The 19,953-nt window shown below is 42.9% G+C and overlaps 1 protein-coding gene across 3 annotated transcripts in view; it reads left to right on the top strand.

The window, feature by feature from the left end:
- SHQ1 (SHQ1, H/ACA ribonucleoprotein assembly factor) overlaps positions 1 to 19,953 on the top strand; it is a 59,087-nt gene that overhangs the window by 9,534 nt on the left and 29,600 nt on the right. For all 3 annotated transcript variants that reach the window (XM_083425548.1, XM_083425550.1, XM_083425549.1), the window contains exons 6-10: positions 259 to 371; positions 2,247 to 2,377; positions 10,136 to 10,290; positions 11,314 to 11,367; positions 13,587 to 13,710. In XM_083425548.1, coding sequence (XP_083281674.1) covers positions 259 to 371; positions 2,247 to 2,377; positions 10,136 to 10,290; positions 11,314 to 11,367; positions 13,587 to 13,710 — 577 coding nt within the window. The remainder of the gene's footprint in view (positions 1 to 258; positions 372 to 2,246; positions 2,378 to 10,135; positions 10,291 to 11,313; positions 11,368 to 13,586; positions 13,711 to 19,953) is intronic.

The raw sequence follows: 19,953 nt of genomic DNA, 5'->3' as shown, positions 1-19,953 counted from the left end.
CAGCCTTATGTAGAGCTCGTTGCATAAATTCAATCAAAGTTTACTTGGAATGCAAGCAACTGAGGCCAGGCAAACTCAGTCCATAGCTGGGCATAGTGCTATTGCTGGGTGTAAACTCTCTTTACCCCGATACCATCTGAGTCTCCATTGTCAGCTTTGATTTGAGATGAACCTCGCAAGTTTTCTGCCTAAACCTTTAACAAAGTCACCCCCCCCACCTTTACAGGTTTGCTTATTCTTTTGTGGTTGTCTTTGCAGGATGAACTTAACGATGTTATCGATATAAAAAATCCAGACGTGACCTCTGCAGCTGAACGCAGAGAGAAAAGGCTGGCAGCAGAAGATGCCAAATTCGATCCTGATCATTACCTGTAAGTCCTTGCATATGGCGTGTTTCTGCAATATCTGGTTGACCATCTTGTCATCATTTAATAGAAAGTGGATCGAAGAGGCCTATTTTTTAAATAGGAAATGAGTGGTTTCCGTATCTCCTACTATTTTGCCTTATGCTGCATTTTAGACTCTCTTTATGTATAATTGCCACGGAAGCTGATGACTGATATGATTCAGGTTTGGTTTTTCTGAGACTCTGTTAGAGCCAAAGGCCAGCTGAAATTCAAGCTGAGTAGACACAACGACTGCAGAACGTCGTCAACATAAGGAACCCCACGACTCCCTGAAATTACCTTTCTTACTCCACATAATAGAGTATAATAATCTTGAGTATAGTACTCTAAAGTGTAATAGGTGCAATTGATCCACTCTGGCCAAGAGAAAGAAACAGGGTTTTTGCTACATATTTAAGCTGTTCGCCCTTGAGAAATGGGATAATAACTTACATAAGGGTTGCCTCTATATCAAGTCCACTGGTCCATTTATTCTAGTACAGTGGTACCTCGGGTTACATACACTTCAGGTTACATATGCTTCAGGTTACAGACTCTGCTAACCCAGAAAAATTACCTCGGCTTAAGAACTTTGCTTCAGGATGAGAACAGAAATCGTGCTCCGGTGGCGCGGCAGCAGCAGGAGGCCCCATTAGCTAAAGTGGTGCTTCAGGTTAAGAACAGTTTCAGGTTAAGAACAGACCTCCGGAACGAATTAAGTATTTAACTGAGGTACCACTGTATTGTCAACAATACTGGCAGTAGAGATTGCTTCATTAAGACAAATGAGGCACTGCCCCACCAACCTTAGTCTCTCCCCCTCAGCCAGTCTCTCCCACCTGTCTGCCTTCTTACTTAAAAGCAGCTCAGGGTGACACTGCCTGCTTGTTTCCTCCCCCTTTGGCCCAGTGTACCCGCTGCCTTGCGTGACATCTTTGGGAGGAGAAAAGGCTGAGGAGTAAACCCTTCCTTAGTGGAGTCCCTAAGACGGTTGGATGGTGCCTGGTATGCCTCCTTCCAGCAACTCCTGCAGCCAAGCTGGTGCCAAACGTATTGCTCTGATTTATTTTGGACCACATCAGCGAGGCCAAGAGGGAAGTCTTGTCATCTGGGCAACCCTGGACTTCCATACAGACCGCCCAGGCTGCACCCAGAGAGTTCACTTCATTGCTGCTAATGCAGCAGAAACAACGCAGGAGGCAGCAGTTATGATTTACCAATCTCTGCAAGCCACAGCAGGGGCTGTGATTCTCCAGTGGTTTGACTTCACCCCGTGAGGCACACTCCATTGTGTCTCGCAATGGATGGAGAGTCCCAATGTTGCTCTTGTAGAACTTGGCAGGGAGGATGATGGGGATGAAACTAGGATGTGGTTTCCGTATCTGTTCTGTCTGCCTGCATTGTGTCCTACTCGTCTCAATGAACTGCAGTCACCACTGCTACCTGGCAATACCTGGCGATTGAACCTGGGTCCTTTTCCAGGCAAAGCATGTGGTCTACAGCTACAGCCCTTCTCCCATATCTCACTGTGTTACGCTATTTAGTTGCATGGACAAGGGGTGGGTGGAACAACAGATGTGGCTCTCTAACTTTGTAAGGTGGGGTACATTTAAACCTGCACAAAAGTCTATACCTTCCCTTCTCTCCATCCTCCATTCTGGTGAGCAAGATATAACTCACTTGCATCATCCCTGTACACAAATCTCAGGTGGGTCTGGGAGTCCTGCACCTCTAGGTGTGTAAACCTTTGCATGCTACTGAGAAGCTTAAGGAAATGATGATTACGTATTATGATTATTTGGCAACATACACGAACGCCTAATTTTGGACCGTGATGCATGAATCCTTTTATCTTTCCAGTGCTGACTTCTTTGAAGATGAGACTATTCACCGTCTGTTGAAATATGAGCCTTGGTGGGTTAAAGCCTCTAGAAAGAAGATGGATTCCCAAGAAAGCCATCCTTTGAATGAGAGCAGACAGGCAGTAATTGGTAAGACCCCACTTTCCAGATCTTCTGTGGATGTTGATGGACAGCTGCAGGCCTCTTTAGTGGGTATTTTTCAACCAGGTATTTGCTCTCCTTTGCAAAAAAGGAGGGACCATGCAAACATCCCACCCCTTCTTTTTGAAAGGACTGTCAAAAGTTTGCTTGAGATTTTATGGCACAAAAATAACAGAGAAAAGAATGGTTGGGAGTGAATTGCTGCTTTGCTCTTCCTGTTTTCCCAGAACCTTTCCTTTCACTCTCCCAGGCCAAACAAGAAGCCTGAGAACCCTTAGAAAGGATCCTAAATATAGGCAACGTTCAGTGGCGTAGCGTGGGTTGTCAGCACCCGGGGCAAGGCAAGTAATTTGCGCCCCCCCCCGCTGCACTGTCCCTCCCCCAGATAGTCACTCACTCTCTCTCCGCACCGCACGCCTGGCACCCTCCCCTCCACAGTGGGCGGCGACCTGGCGCTCGGATCGGATTCGCACAGCCAGCACTGCAGTGAGAGAGAGTGAGTGAGCCAGGTAGGGGCAGAGAGCTGCGAGTGTGAGCGCCCCCCCCCAGATGTTGCGCCCGGTGCGGCCGGGCCCCCCTGCACCCCCCACACTACGCCACTGGCAACGTTTTCATGCTTTTTGGTTTCTCAGTCTTGGAGCTGGTCTCATATACTGTGTGGTGTGACTGGTGTTGTTTCTGCACAACACTGGACCAGTCCCACAGTCTGCCTAGCAACAAAGTGAGAATATCTTAAGCGGAGAAAGGTCAGTGCACAACACTCTTAAGAGGGGCAAGAACCCATTTTCACTGTATTTTCCTAGTGTGCCCAAGCAGCCTGTTAAGACCACTGCACATTTATGAACATATAAAGTTAATGAAATCTATTTGCAAATTCAAATTTTCGTTTGACATTTGTCTTAGCGGTTGAGTCAAACAGCGACTGTGGTTTCATTTTGTTGCTGCTGTGCTTTGACTAAAAGCCGTTTTCAAATTGGGTGATACTGATGAATGTCTCTTTTTGCTATCTTCCCTTGGTTAACTGTACTGAACGACAGTATTAAGGACTGCTTTATCTGCCCTTCTATAGTTGAACCATTGTCAGTAGAAGTACTTCCTGTTCTTGCCAGATATCTCGTGGTGAGGAAAATTAAACTTGTACTATTTAAAGAAATCTTAAAAGCAAACGGTTATTAGCTTTTGTTTGTAAAGGCATTTTGGGTTGCAAAATCTGAATAAGAAGCACACATGAGAAAGTTGTTGTTGCTGCTGCTGCTGTTAAAATCTGTATATGGCCTATATCTGCAGGTCTCAGGATGGTTCACAAGATAAAATTACAATATAAACACATAAAATACATAATAAAAATAAGAACAGAAACAGCCCAATAACATTCCCACAACACATTTTGTTAGAGGGAGTGTTTACCAATGGAAGTAATGGATCATTCTTCCATGGAGACTCTAGAGAGGAAATGGATGAGCATTTAACTTCTGGCAGTTAAATAAGTTGAAACAGGGCTTGTGAGGTCCCTCATAATTCTTACAGTGTGTAACCTTGATGCAGGTAAAATCTGAAGAAGGGCTATTAAGAATAAGGAGGCTTTAAAAATGCATGACACCTGTCTTCCCTGCTGTGTCGCAGTGCTTCATAATAAAATGAATCTGAGCCTGACTCATTTTATAATAGATGAAATTCTTACTGTATTGCTATGTGGTGAGATTTACTCTTCAGAAGAGGCATTGCACCCATGTCATGTAATACAATTGTATAGGTGACATTTTGAATGGTTATCTGCGGCACTTAAATAAAGCAAATGGCATTTTTAAAAAAATTGGTTGCTTTTGTAAATTCTCTTTATTGACAACAGTCACTGTAACTGCAGAGGCTTTAATATTTTCAGAAAGAAATGCAAGGGCTGATTATATCAGATTAACAACATTTTTTTCCCTTTGGAACCTGCAGCCAAAGCATGAGGTCACTTGCATTAGATTACAACACTTACAGACTTTCTTTAAGTCATATTCAAAACAAAACATAGTTTATCTTTGATTTTTATTATTATTATTATTATTGCATTTTTTGGTTTGCTTGATTTGCTATCCTTTATTTCCAAATTCTGAGACAGGATGTGTGCCTATCACAGCTCTTAGCTGCTTTAGCTTTTGTGCGATGCATCTGTTTGCTTCCTTGCCTCTTCTTCCTTTGCTTCTTTCTGCTCCAGCCTTCCGCTGCTGAAAAGACACCCACCCCTCAAAAAAGTCAGCAGAAATAAGAGTGTGGTGCAGGCCGCCATCATTTTTGGCTTTGTGACCAAGTATCCCTCCAGTAGAGGGCGCTTCATTCCTTTCACTGACAGGCCGAAATTTCCTTTCGTTCCATTATGCAAAGCAAGTCAAACAAATTCTTTACATAAGCTTAACTAATTACTTGGCTTTTCTCATGGGGTTGGGGGAAGGAGATGGTTAGCCTTGCTCCCCAAACTGAAGCCCTGCTCCCCAAACGTCAGGTGAAAGGATTTAACTTCTTTTAAAAGTCACGTTTGGCTTGCCTAACAGCAGTTCATTTTTATTTGGTTTCACAATGCAGAATTCTAAAGCTCTGTTTCAGGCGACAAGCAGTCTTCATAAGCGTAGGCAGCCACATGCATTTAATATATCATTTACATGCTCTGAGGTAATTTATTTTGTCTCCTAGTAATCTATCATGCTTACTAGCGATCAGTCTCCGATTTCCTTTTATAGGAGAAGAAAAATGATGCTTTTTTTTCTTTTAAATCCTCGTTTTTCCCTTTGCATCTATGGCTCCAATCTTATGCCTGCTTTCCTGGGAGTAAGCTTCCTTGGAACTTGGTGGGAATTACTTTAGAGTAGATATATGTGGGATTGCCCTGCTGCTGCCTAAATGTTCACAAGTTATTTATCCAGGTTATTTATTAGGTCCTTGGATTCAATGAAAGGGTTATTGTTCTACATCCCAGACATTCAGATGTCTTTTGTGACAATGATAGGCAAAGGGATTTCGGAAAGGCCCTAAAAGTTATGGCCACAGATGTGGCCCAGACCAGGTTGCACATGTGACTATCCTGTAAGGCTGAGGTGGTGGTCCATGTGGTACGAAGTAAAGGTCTAGGTATGGATTCTGCTTCCTTGAGTGCCATGTTTCCACACCATTATGATTGCTTGCCTTTTTTTTGTTGCCCTAAAGTGGAAGTGGGGAAACTGTGCCCCTCCAGATATTGTTTGGACTACAACTCCTATCACCTCCAACCTTTGGACCATGGTGGTTGAGTCTGATGGGAATTGGAGTTCAGCAGCACCTGGAGGGAACTGATTCCTCATCCCTGGTCTTGAGGAAATAGAGCACCTCATCTTTCATACCAGAGGCACTTGCTCCAGTGTAGTACAGTGGTACCTCGGGTTACATACGCTTCAGGTTACATACGCTTCAGGTTACAGACTCCGCTAACCCAGAAATATTACCTCAGGTTAAGAACTTTGCTTCAGGATGAGAACAGAAATCGCGCGGCGGCAGTGGGAGGCCCCATTAGCTAAAGTGGTGCTTCAGGTTAAGAACAGTTTCAGGTTAAGAACGGACCTCCGGAAAGAATTAAGTACGTAACCAGAGGTACCACTGTATAAGAAAGTATAGGTTTTGTCATTGCCATTCACGGCAATTAGTTTGGGTCACTATAATTGCTTGTCCTAAAGGACAGCAAAATGAGTCTTAAAGACGGACAAATTTACTACAGCAGCAGCTTTCATCTCATTTTATCAGATGCATAAATGGCAGTCCTAGACGGGCACATACATGGTTTGGAACGAGGCCAGGAGGAATGGAGAGGAATATGTATCTGTAAGAAACATACAAACTGTGTTTCTTCAGAATAATCTCTAAACCTAAGGGAGGAGAAACTCAATTTTTCTACCCCTTCTGGATTGATTTCTTTCTTCTGCAGTATAAATGAATGATAGGATCATAGAATTGTAGAGTTGGAATGTACCCTGAGAGTCATCTAGTTCAACCCCTGCAATGCAGGAATCTCAACGCAGCCATGACAGATGGCCATCCAACCTTTGCTTAAAAACTTCAAAAGAAAGACACTCCCACCATCTTCAAAGGGAGTCCGTTCCACTGTTAAACAGCACTTGCAGTCGGAAAGTTCTTCCTGATGTTTTGTTGGAATCTCCTTTCTTGTAACTTGAATTCATTGGTCTGAGTCCTACCCTCCGGTGCAGGAGAAAACAAGCTTCACCATCTACCATGTGACAGCCTTTTAGCTATTTGAACATAGCTAGCATATCTCCTCCCAGTCTTCTCCTATCCAGGTTAAACATACCCAATACCCAATTCCCTCAACTGTTCCTCATAAAGCTTGGTTTCCAGACCCTTTATCATCTTGGTTGTCCTCCACTGCACAGGTTCCAGCTTATCAACATCCTTCTTAAATTGTGGTGCCCAGAACTGGCAGGTGTGGTCTGAGCAAGGCAGAATAGAGTGGTGCTATTACTTCCATTGATTTTGACACTACACTTGACGCAGCCTAGAATAGCATTGGCTTCCCTCTGCTTTTTTTTGCTGGTGTGAACTCATATTAAGCTTGTGGTCTACTAAGATCCTGAGATCCTTTTCACATGTACCATTGGTAAGCCAAGTGTCCCCCATTTTATATTTGTGCAGTTGGTTCTTCCTGCTTAAGTGCAGAACCTTACATTTCTCCCTTCTGAAATTCATTTTTCGTTTTGGCCCAGTTCTCCCAATCTGTTAAGGTATTTATTTCATTTCATTTGAGAATGGTTTGATAATATGTTTGGACATATCTCAGTATTACTAGAGTGGCTGGGGCAACCCAGCCAGATGGGTGGGATATAAATAATAAAATTATTAGTAGTATTATTAGTCCTTGAAAAAATTTAGATGTAACTAAACCACAGAGCCTAGGGTTTGCCTATCAGAAGGTCGGCGGTTCGAATCCCCCGCAACGGGGTGAACTCCCATTGCTCAGTCCCTGCTCCTGCCAACCTAGCAGTTCGAAAGCACAAAGTGCAAGTAGATAATAGGTAATACCTCCAGCAGGAAGGTAAACGGGGTTTCCGTGCACTGCTCTGGTTCACCAGAAGCGGCTTAGTCATGCTGACCACATGACCCAGAAGCTGTACGCCGGCTCCCTTGGCCAGTAAAGCGAGATGAGCAACCCCAGAGTCGTCCACGACTGGACCTAATGGTCAGGGGTCCCTTTACCTTTACCTTTAGATCTTCATTGAGGCATTCACTTGAATGCACAAAGTGCTAAACTGGGATGCCCCAGCAACAAAAATTGCAGGCATTCTGACATGCACACATACAAAAATAATTTTTTCTTCCTCTAGATGTCCTTTAATCAGAATATCCCTTCTATTAGCATCTTTCCTTATCTCTATCAACTTAAAATCGCCTCTGCAGTTCAGTTATTGCTGCACGTTTTGATTTTTAGTTTTAAAACAACCTGCATCTGCATTTCTAATTTTCATCTTCTTCAGATAATTGCTATGCTGTTTCATACGTCTGTTAGAAGAAAAGAATCAGAGCTTGGTCTGTGTTTTTACCCCCCCTCCCCCTTCACTCAGCTATTGACGCCATTTACATTCAAAGGGATATACCTGAAAGTACTTGCATCGACTCTTTAAAGGGAGCAATCTTTATCCAGTCTAGATTTCAAAATAATTGACAACTACAATAAGTTTTGAAGCGAGGGTGGAACACGTCTTGAAGGGATGTCTTTAAAATCTAAAACATTTGCATTAGTCATCTATCAAAGGTCTTGCATTAGGGAATCGACTGCTAGCCTGACTTGTTGATCACTAGCAGACTCAGATATGTTCTGTATAATGTGGTTCTGCTTCATTTGATCTAAGGCAAATGACATAGGACAGCCCGACGGTCCATCTAGCTTAGTATTTTTCCCATTGACTGGCAGCTGTTTTCCAGGGTTTCAGAAAGGGAGTGCTTTTTCTAGGACTGCTAAAAAGTGCTGGGGTGCTTGAACCTGGGGAGCTTAACATGCTCTCCCATCATTGAGCCACATTCCTTGCCTGACCCTAAGTGTTACATCTTCCTTGCTGCCAGGAGCTTTGCTACCACATCCTCTGCTTTTAGGCAAAACTGCCTCTGGTGTGTTCTCTCTCTCAGCTGTCACCGAGGAGCAGCCATTTTGCCTGGCAATAGCAGAGGGAGAGATGAGAAGGAGGGACACTCCATCAGCTCTCTTGACCTTCGGTTCCTCCTTTCCCTCAGCTATCTCCATTGGAGCCGATTCTTTATAAGAGTTTTGTGGGCAGTATCCAGTGAACTTGTTCCCTCAGCACAGGGATTTACCTTCCATGGTGGGACTTTGCCCCTCTTCTCTGTCTCCCCAGGTGTGCCTTGTTCCCTGCCCTCCAAAAGGTTAGGGAAACTATGTAACTGGTGTGTTTTTTGGGGGGGCGGGGGTGCATGATGGTGGAGGTTAACGGGAGTTGTGTTACACAAGTGGAAATCCTTCCAGTGATGGAACAACTTAGTTGGACACTACTCTGTAATTTGAAAAACGGGTACCCGAGTTTGTTTTCAACTTCCTCCCTCCCCATGCCCTTTTCCTCTAAGCATTGTGCCTTTCAGATTGTAAACCTGAGTACAGGAACTGTCTTTTAAAAATTATTATTATTATTATTATTATTATTATTATTATTATTATTATTATTTAATTTATTATTTATGCCCACTTTGAGCAGCTTACAGCACATTAAAAATTGCAAAACATCAGACATAAAAAAATTCCCAATACAGGGTTGCCTTCAGATGTTTTTTAAAAGTCAGATAGTTGTTTATTTCCTTGACATCTGATGGGAGGGAGGGTGCCACTACCGAGAAGACCCACTGCTCTGAAGAGTGGGTTTATTTAAAAAAAAATTACACACTTTGAATATCTGTGGAAGTGTCTCCACCCCCATCGTTCTGCCTGAACACTGAGGTCCAGCTCTGAGGGCCTTCTGGTGGTTCTCTCACTGCGAGAAGTGAAATTGCAGGGAACCAAACAGAGGGCCTTTTCCACCAGATGTCAAAGAGTTAAACAACTGTATAAATTTAGTAGACATCTGAAGGCAGCCCTGTTTTGGGAAGCTTTTAATGTTTTATTCTTATTTTATGTTTTGCTTTGTATTTTTGTTGGGAGCCACCCAGAGTGACTGGTGCAACCCAGTCAGGTGGGCGGGGTGTAAGAAGAAAGAAGATTCCACCTAAACATTAGGAAGAACTTCCTGACAGTAAGTTCGACAGTGGAATTTGCTGCCAAGGAGTGTGGTGGAGTCTCCTTCTTTGGAGGTCTTTAAGTAGAGGCTTGACAACCATATGTCAGGAGTGCTCTGATGGTGTTTCCTGCTTGGCAGGGGGTTGGACTCGATGGCCCTTGTGGTCTCTTCCAACTCTATGATTCTATGATTCTATTCTATGATTCTATGATATGTCCCTGTATACAAGAGAATGGAATAGTTGCAGCTTTTTTGACTGCATGTGGTGCAAGTTGAGAAGGAAACTTCTGTTAATTCTGAATGGATGCAGGCAAGCAGGTGCTGCAGAAGCCAAATGGTTAATTCTGAACTTAACACAGGAGTAATTCTGGGGCTTGGGAAGAAGTTCTCATCAATACTACCCTTGTTAATTCAAAGTATGTGGTTTTTAGTGCGGCTATGGATATGGTGTGTTAAAATAACCTCTCTCTGTGTGTGTGTGGGTTTTTGTTTTTTTTTTCAGTTTCCTTTACGGAAGATGAGAAAGAGCAGCTAAGAAAATTCACCAACAGAACTTTCCTGCTTGATAAAAGAACCTGTCATCAAGTATATCTGAGCTTAGTTGATATACTTCTGGCTTATTGCTATGAAGTCTGTGCCACTGAAGGAGAGAAGAATGTGAGTTCCTCCCCTCTACTCCCCTGTATGAAACTTCAGTGAAGTGGATCCGCTAGAATAGCTACAGGGAATTTCTCTGTCATCTGGGAGGCAGGGCTTTTAAAGCGGACTTTGTTCCTGGCGTTGAAAGCGCAGGACCGAAATGCTATATCACTAGGGTGGTTTGCCAGGCAGCTGTTTGAAATTAACAGTCCAAAGTGTGAGGTATTCTCTTCTCTCTTGGATGCTGCTACGGCAACTCTGCTGAGCTGTATTTAGCAGTAGAGGAAAGGAGGAGGAAATGATTTTACAGCTAACAGCTGAGGGATCTTCATTGTCCACATGTTGAATTATTTTATTTTATTTTTTCTTTTGTGGGAGACAGGTTTTCTTGGATGCTTTCTAGACTCAGGAGCATTATTTTGTTGGAAGCAAAGATTATTTGTTGAGAATTACTGTTCTTGAGGCAAGGCACCAAGTCTTCTGTAGCATATCCTGGTCTAGTGGTTCTGTGCTTAAGAACAACATGGGCATTTCCACTGCCCGTTTGGGGAGATCTGGGAATACAATCTTTGGAGACAGAGAGCTAGAGGTGCAGGTTTGGGTGGGAGGAGGATTGAAGAAGCACTAGGACCTAGAAGATCTGGATGTGTGTAGACAGGTAAGACTTGGAACAGAGACTCAAGCCAGAGAACTGGCTGATGGAAAATGTTCACAGTGCAGTAAGGAGAAATAAAGGTCCAGAAATGGATATGCCACACATGTTCAGGGAGATAGTACTGACCTGGGTGCTCCAACTCTAAATCTCCCCCCCCCCACCCCAAATCATGGTTCTTTAATGTCTAACACCAAAATATACAGAAGGTGGAGGGGAGAGCAACTGAATTTGGATAGTATCTGCAAATATATGGAGGAGATCTAAATGTGCTTTAATTGAACCAATATATTTTGCAGTTTTCAGTTTCTTAGTTCCTGTGCAAATGGTTTCTTTTTACAAACACAGTGTTGTGTTCTAATTTGGTTTCCTGAACTCCTCCTTCTCAGGTTGAGTCTCCATGGAACATACGAAAGCTGAGTTCAACTCTGTGCTGGCTGGAGGTAAGCTGAATGATAACAAGTTTATTGATAGGGCAATGCATCTTAAACAGAGGCATATCTGGAAAAGGTTTACTGCTACCTTTCACCCTATCCCTTCCGAAGTGGATATTTCTTCTTAGGTGGGCTTTTTATTAGTAGTATTTTATTGGTTCTCCCAATGCCATCTCTACTTGCAACTTCATTTGTATTGTTGTACTATCTTTTAAAACTTTGGGAATACAACCAGATTGAAAACAGGGATTTCCCTTCTTAAGAGGACCTCCCTAGACCAAAAGTGTTAGATGCCCAGTTGTAACTACTATTGTACAGGTGTGAAAATCCCCTTTGGGGACAAAGGACTTGAGAGGGCGATTCTGGTTTTAGACCTGGTCATGACACTGAAACTGCCTTGGTTGCCCTGACTGATGGCATTTGCTGGGAGAGAAAGAGTGCGTGGGAGCCTGCTCATTGTCCTTGGTCTCTCAGCAGCTTTTGATAGTGTTGACAGTAGTACTCTTCTGGAGTGGCTCTGGAAGTGATAGAACCAGAGAACTGAAGAGTTGGGAGGGACCCCAAGGGCTGTTTGGTCCAACCCCCTGCAATGCAGGAATCTCAGCTAAAGTGTCCATGGCAGATGACCGTCCAACCTCTGCTTAAAAACCTCCAAGGAAGGAGAGTCCAAAGCCTCCCATAGGTGACCATTCCACCATCGAATAGCTCTTACTGTCATAAAGTTTCCGGATGTTTAGTCGGAATCTCCTTTTGGGCCACTGTATTACATTGGTTCTACTCCTACCTTCAAGGCTGTTTCAAGAAATTAGTCATCTCACAAACTTTCACCTTGTCATCTGTACTATTTACCATCTTCACTGAAACTGCTGGGAGCTGTCATCAGGAGATTTGGAGTGGGGTGTCCTCAGTATGCAAATGATACCCAGCTCCATCTATTCATCCATCCGAATTATGGAAGGCAATTCAGGTGCTAGACTGCTTGGGCTGGATGTGGGCCAATAAATTGAAGCAGAATCCTGTTACGTCTTCCAAGTTCTTGGATTCAAGAGTTGGGGAGATGGCCTGTCCTGGAAGGATTAGCCTCAACTCGAGATAGCTAGCTACAAAACAGTTAAGAAGATTTCTCTTATTAGGCAGTTTGCCCAGGTTTTAATTTTACTCTTAGTGGAGAATGGCAAACATATTTGCTCTTTCAAAAGGACTCTTAAGGTATATTGCTTGTTGAAGCTGCTCCATTCTCTCATGTGTTGTTCCTTTTTAATTTGAAAAGGGTATTAAGGGATAGCTGTGTTCTCTTCGAACAGCGTAACTGTAGCATGGGAGTAAGGAAGAGAATACCTGTATAAGTTCACCCTATGAGTATCGTGCAAATGTGAATTAATCAGAGTCTCTCATAGGAGTGGGCCCATTTATGAATAAATCCCAATTGTAAAACTTAATGGATGGAAGGTATTTCTTTTCCTTTTAGGCTGCGGGGATATATTAATTCCCCGGTTAGATGACAAGAAGCCTGATATTTTAGATTTCAGGCGTATTAGTTAACATAAAATCAATAGAGGTCCTTGTGCTGAGAGCATCAGTCAAGTAAAGCGAAAGTAAGACTCTGCTCAATAAGAGCTTCCGATAATTGCTCTGCCATCGTGGCCAGAACAGAAGGGGCAGATGATTTGCTGCGTTTTACAGGACATTGGCAAATATATTCCTCCTTGACGTTTTTAGAATGTTAACTTAATAGCCGTGCTTATTTCGGTTAATCAGGGTATATGCCCTGCGGCCTGCTGAACTGTGGGGATGGTTGTATAGGGCCTGTAGATGAGGCTTAGGGGCTTTCCAATATGAAACTGAATGGGAATTTCATTGGCAAGACAACACTACCTGTAATTTCATAGGAAAGTAACAACCTGCTGTTTCCTTTTGTCTTACAACTGCTGTTGAAGTACAGTGGTACCTCGGGTTAAGAACTTAAATCGTTCTGGAGGTCCGTTCTTAACCTGAAACTGTTCTTAATCTGAGGTAACTCTTTAGCTAATGGGGCCTGCTGTGCCGCCGCCTCACAATTTCTGTTCTCATCCTGAAGCAAAGTTCTTAACCCAAGGTACTATTTATGGGTTAGGAGAGTGTGTAACCTGAAGCGTCTGTAACCTGAAGCGTCTGTAACCTGAGGTACCACTGTAAACATGTTTTCTCCGCTAGTAATTGTGGCCTTTAAAAATGTTTGTTCCATGCAGAGTTTTACTAGCATTTCGGAAGTTCTGATGTCCTTTGGGAGAAGAGTTATGTGTTATCCACTCTACCGACACTTCAGTTTAGTGACTCGGGCCTTAAATGACACCATTACAATATTACAACTTGGTAAGATATTTAAGTTTTATCTTTACAGTTTGGCTATGGCAAATTAGTTGGGTATTTGTGTGTGGTGAACACATTTGTTCACAAAGGCATAGTTTTAGATAACTTTACAGGGAGTCTGGGTTTATTCATGGGGCATCTTTTTAGGAATTTAATGTATCATTTTATTTCTGTTTATAAACATTCTTAAGGCTGCAACATTTGCCTAGGAGTAAGTCTTCTTTTTGAGTCAGCATGAGTACAATTGCAGTGCAAATCTATTTTATCCTGAATTGTCATAGTCAAATCAATTATTTTATGGGGACGCAGGTGGCGCTGTGGTCTAAACCACTGAGCCTAGGGCTTGCCGATCAGAAGGTCGGCAGTTTGAATCCCCATGACAGGGTGAGCTCCCGTTGCTCGGTCCCTGCTCATGCCAACCTAGCGGTTCGAAAGCATGTCAAAGTGCAAGTAGATAAATAGGTACTGCTCTGGTGGGAAGGTAAACGGTATTTCTGTGCACTGCTCTGGTTTTGCTTAGTCATGCTGGCCACATGACCCGGAAAAACTGTCTGCGGACAAATGTCGGCTCCCTCAGCCAATAAAGTGAGATCAGCACCGCAAACCCAGAGTCGTTCGTGACTGGACTTAACTGTCAGGGGTCCTTTACCTTTACCTTTAATCGATTCTTAAAGTCAGGTTTAATTCAGTTAGCTGTTACTGTCTTATTTTCAGAAGTTATTTATTTATGAAATTATTTCTAAACTACAATTTCATTAATAAAACCAAAGCACTTTATGACAATTATAATAAAAATGCAACAGTTAAAACTAATCACCATAGTACATGTCATGGTACATGACTTGCTTGTGCAAGTCTACAGTGCAGTAGGATTTGTCCCTGTGTTGAGCCTCATGAGATCCTTTATCTACAGATAATCCTGAATATACATTGAATGGAAATGTCTCGGACCATTTGGCCTGTAGCAAATTCTGACAGTGGGTGATAATCCATTAAGTTTTACTCAGAGTAGACCTATTGAAATTAATAAAGATGACTGTGTCAACTCCATTAATTTCAGTAGGTCTCTTCTGAGTAATGCTTAGTTGAGTGACACCCGATGTGTTGTTGAAACCCACCTGTAACAATAAGCAAAGCCTTCTGTTGAATGAACTAGGTGGAACCAAAATATCACTGTACCCCTTTGAGTCTCCCAGTCTCTCTACTCTTCATAATGTTCAACTGTGGGTTGTGGTGTTTTTTTAAGCATTGTAAAAAGTCAAAAAGGAACTGATTTAATTCTTTCCATACTGGCAAATGCTTTCCTTTGATTGTGTAAAGTTACCCAGGAAACCATTGTTAAGATGAAACGTGATTGGCTCAGTTGAATGATTGTTGGAGTTGTGGTTGGAATTTAAATAACTTGGGCTTGAGTGTATTAGTTGACAAAAAATGAGTTCTTAACCACGTCCACTTGTATTATTTCATTGGAGAAAGGAAGTGTGTGTAGCATGATCGATAATGATTTTCCAGATGCTTTGAGAGAACTTAATGACACGTTATTTGACTAAATAAGTTGGAAGAATAGTCCTAATAATGGTGTGTAAAGATAATTACTACAAATGTAGTATTATGAGTGGAAGTGAGTAATAATTGGCATTAAAATGTCAATACTCGTGCACTGAAAGCCTGTCGTATCTATAAGTAATGGGTGTAATCCTGCCCACATTTATCTACAATTAGAGGAATAAACCACTGACATTTGCAATATGCCCTAGAGTGGACAAAGATACTTAAATGAAACCTGTTTTTTAAAAGAAGTTGAGATCCTAAAAAAGATTACAGAAAAAGAACCTTTCAGTTTTAACACAGACAGAAAACAATTCATCACAGTCCCAAATACTGATTTTAAAAGCTTGCAATAAGGTGGCCTTCAAAGCTTGTTTTAAAGACAGCATTGTAGGGGCCACGCATACCTTCCTAGGGAGGGTGTTCCAGAAACATGGGACCACCATTCTGCAGCTATGTGGGTTAGAACTTCTTTTTTGAATGGGAACCTAGCGTTCTTAAGAGTACAAGAAGGCCTCTCTTGCTACTGAAGGTTAGGACTCTAGTGGTATTGAGAGTGGATGACCCTGTAATCTTCAGGCCAAGTAGCAAAAGCAGTGGCTATATGGGAGGCAGTATGCCTTTCACAGCAGCTCTTGTGCCAGAGCTCTAAATTACTATTTAAACTTGGAATTTTAAAAGTTTCACTGTTGCTAGGGAAACACTACAAAAGAATCCAGGTCCCTGAGCATGCGGTTGCCTTTTTTGTGTGTGTGTGTGCAGACTTTTGTCTTGGGAACAAAATATGTTAGTGCATTACGGCTCGGTGTCCTTTGATCAGCAGGACATTGACATGTTAACACTTTTACTTCCTCTCATGTCGTGTTAGATCTAATTTTAAAAGGCAGCATGTACAAGCTCGGTTGAATTTGATAAGCATTTGATTAGCGAGTTAGTAGGACATGAAATATTAAAATGGCTTTTGACATAATTAGTAAACTAGAAGAGAGAGATGGTGTAAAAATAGATTAATTAAGTAGCTCAGATGCATTTTGTGAATTTTGCAGATGTTCTTCTGCAACCTGTATAGCTAAAACATGCTTTCAGCTACGGTAGGAAGAACGTATTTAGTTTGTTTCCACGTGTAAGGATTGTGTTTGATCTAGATAGCTAGCAGTGGCAGCTAGACTGGTGACTGGGAGCAGCCGCCGAGACCACTTAACACCGGTCCTGAAAGACCTACATTGGCTCCCAGTACATTTCTGAGCACAGTTCAAAGTGTTGGTGCTGTCCTTTAAAGCCCTAAACAGCCTTGGCCCAGTATACGTGAAGGAGCGTCTCCACCCCCATCGTTCAGCCCAGACACTGAGGTCCAGCTCCAAGGGCCTTCTAGCAGTTCCCTCCCTGAGAGTAGTGAGATTACAGGGTAACCAAGTAGAGGGCCTTCTCAGTGGTGGCGCCCACCCTGTGGAACCCCCTCCCACCAGATGTCAAGGAAATAAACAACTACTGTACCTGACTTTTAGAAGACATCTGAAGGCAGCCCTGTTTAGGGAAGTTTTTAATGACTGATGTTTTAATGTATTTTTAATATTTTGTTGGACGCTGCCCAGAGTGGCTAGGGAAACCCAGCCAGATGGGCCGGGTTTAAATAAATTACTACTACTACTACTACTACTACTACTTTTGATAACAGTAGGTGATGTATGTGTTCTGGCTCACTTTCCCATTCTCCCTAGGTTCTTTGTATATCTATGCAGTAGACCCAAATCCATCTTCTATGAAGCAAATCCCATTTATTTTAAAGGAGCTTGCTGCCTTGAAATACTGATTGGCTTAGGATGCCAGGCCTGGTTCATGAGCTTTTGTAACAGGAAATGAAATCTTAGGTGTGTTTGATTCTATTGTTCAGGCAACAAAATATTAAAATGTGTTTTGAGTTCCAACAGTTTACTAAAAGGGACAAAGCAGCAGCATTTGATCTTGGCTGAACATTTGGTTCAAACTCCTGATCCAGAGATGAAACGTATCCAACATGAAAACATACCTCACTTGTTGCATGACTTTGTGTAGCTACCAGCCTGGCAATTCACCTTAAGCGTTTGGTATCTGACTTCTTAAAACGTGTTGATACCAAGCTGGTGGTTTTGTCCTGATATCTTTTTAGAATATAGTGGTACCTCAGGTTAAGTACTTAATTCGTTCCGGAGGTCTGTTCTTAACCTGAAACTGTTCTTAACCTGAGGCACCACTTTAGCTAATGGGGCCTCCTGCTGCCGCCGCGCCGCCAGAGCACGATTTCTGTTCTCGTCCTGAAGCAAAGTTCTTAACCCGAGGTACTATTTCTGGGTTAGCGGAGTCTGTAACCTGAAGCGTCTGTAACCCGAGGTACCACTGTACATCCTGTCTTGGCATAGCCAACAAGCTCCCAGCAGCACAGCCAGTGGATGGGAATTGTAGGAGTTGTAGCCTAACAACGTTTGGAACGTTCATGTTGGTTGCCAACCTTCTTAATCGCAAAGTCACTCTCTCTGAATCCTTCTTTAGCTAGAGCATCATCTGCGCACAAGAGGAGTGGATCACCAGGCTTGGATAAACCTTAGTGTTTGCAAAAGTACAAAAATATTTAGAGAGAAAAACATCCAGGGCGAAGGCACACCAAAACAGAACTGAGCAGGAGAGAGGTCTTTTTTTTGGGGGGGGGGACAGACTCTCTCTGCACCACAGTGCTGATTTGGAACCAGGGTGATGGGTGGAGAGATACATTTGCATTTTTGTTAGAGACGTGTGGTAGGTTCTGGCTGCATTTTAAAAACAGCCTGTTTAACTTACAGTGTGGCCCAGTATCTGTGGCCAAAACCTAGCTAAAGTTTGCTGTAGTGGTGCACTGCCTCGCTTTCAACGGGGTTTAATCCCGATGATCTGTATCTTTACTGGGCTAGAAGCTATTTGGACTAGCCTCAGCATCACTGCAAAGGCACACGAGGCAATAACTCTGCTTAAGCCGAGCAGTTCTGGGTCTGGTCAGTGCCTGGATGGGAGGCAGTCTGGGAACCTGTTCTACAGCCTTCAGAAAAGCAGGATGTTTCTACAAGTAAACAAATAAATCTCCCTGGTGAAAAGGATCTTTCACTAAAGACTAGGGGTTGTGTTCAGCTAACTTCTGCTTGTAGGAGACCCTTTGAAATTGATGGCCCATAATGTTAATTATGGCCAATAATTTCAGCTGAGTAAATGAGGGTTGAATGCAGCCCTAGAGCACAAAGTCGTGATCGGCCATGTTTTTAGTATATCGGTATCTGAATAGTCTTGTTCCTCCAGATTCTGCTAACGGCTGTTTCAGATGCCTCTTTGGCAATGTATCTGAAAAACCATAACTTCAAGCAGTGTGTCTAATTAGGAATAATGCCTGTGATTCAAACAATTACTTTTTCTCATGTGAAGTATGAAGGCCAAATTTTGAATTCCACAACTTTCCAGCAGTAAGCTTAGGGTGGAGAAGAGGACAGGCATATAATAGCTCTAACCCAACGGAGAGCAAAGTTTTCTCGTTTGTTCTTAGGCCAGTAATTGACTTGCAGCTTTGTGCATGTGTTCTTTCACTAGCTTGCTTCTTCTCCGCGCTGCAGGGAGCAGGGAGCCCTGGACTTTGTTTTATAGCACATTCCTTCTCTGCAAACCTTTTACCTATTCTGTTCCGTCTCAATCTCTCCCAGCTGGAGATATTCCAAGTCATGGGATCTTCGACAGCAGAGGGAGTTTTGAGTCAAATACAACCAAGGAGTATTTGATTTGTCACATCGCCCATTACTTTCCCCTTTCAGACTCTGATGTGGAGTTACAAGGGAGAACAAGGCTCAAAGTCTTTGAAAGCTGCCACCCTACCCCTCTTTCATTCAGGTGCTTATGCTGACAAATTGTAGGTTTGTATTCTCCCCACTGGCCCATGAGCGTTTCATGATATATTTGAACTTTTAGCATTGCTTTTTGCAGAAGAAAAATCCTCTGGAGAACAGGAAGTGATGGTGGAGAAGTGGGTTGAAGCTGTTCAGTGCAGAGGTCTCGTGCTTCAGAAATCAATTTAACGTAGCTGTATAACTGGGCTCTCATTCACTTTAAAAGCTTGCTTCGTTTTTCTGCTCACAGCAGTCTTGAGATGGTGCGTTACCTGCAATAGAAGCAGTATGCCAAATTGCAGGAACTGGTCTTGTTACCTTATGAGAAACTGAGCATTTCATTAATATCTAGGCACCTATTTGTCCATGGAGTTTTCTTGGCAGGGATACTGGAGTGGCTTGCCGGTTCCTGCTCCAGGTGGATCACGTTTGGTCAAAACTCTCCACTATGACCTGTCCATCTTGAGTGCCCTGCACGGCATAGTTCATAGCTTCTCTGAGTTATTCAAGCCCCTTTGCCATGGCAAGGCAGTGATGCTGACATGCAAAAAAACAAATGAAACAAGATGTAGCCTTTACTTTCAATGTGTAATGGAAAAACCAAGTTTCTATTCTCCTGCCCCTTTAATGCAGGACGGGGGAGCTTTTTTCAGACTGACGGCCACATTGTCATCTGGCCAACTTTCTGGGGGACCATCTGCCAATAGTACCAATAGGGGATGTGGCCAGAGGCAGTTTTTTTCTTTGTACAGTGGTCTAGTATTGGCACACACAGCCAATAATTCAAGGGCATATTCCAGCCAGGCAAAAAATACTCAAGGAG

Source organism: Podarcis tiliguerta, assembly GCF_965153285.1.
Source record: "Podarcis tiliguerta genome assembly, chromosome: 2".
Taxonomy (NCBI): Eukaryota; Metazoa; Chordata; class Lepidosauria; order Squamata; family Lacertidae; genus Podarcis; species Podarcis tiliguerta.
The sequence above is the reverse complement of the archived record's forward strand: the minus strand, read 5'-3'. Positions and strand labels throughout refer to the sequence as shown.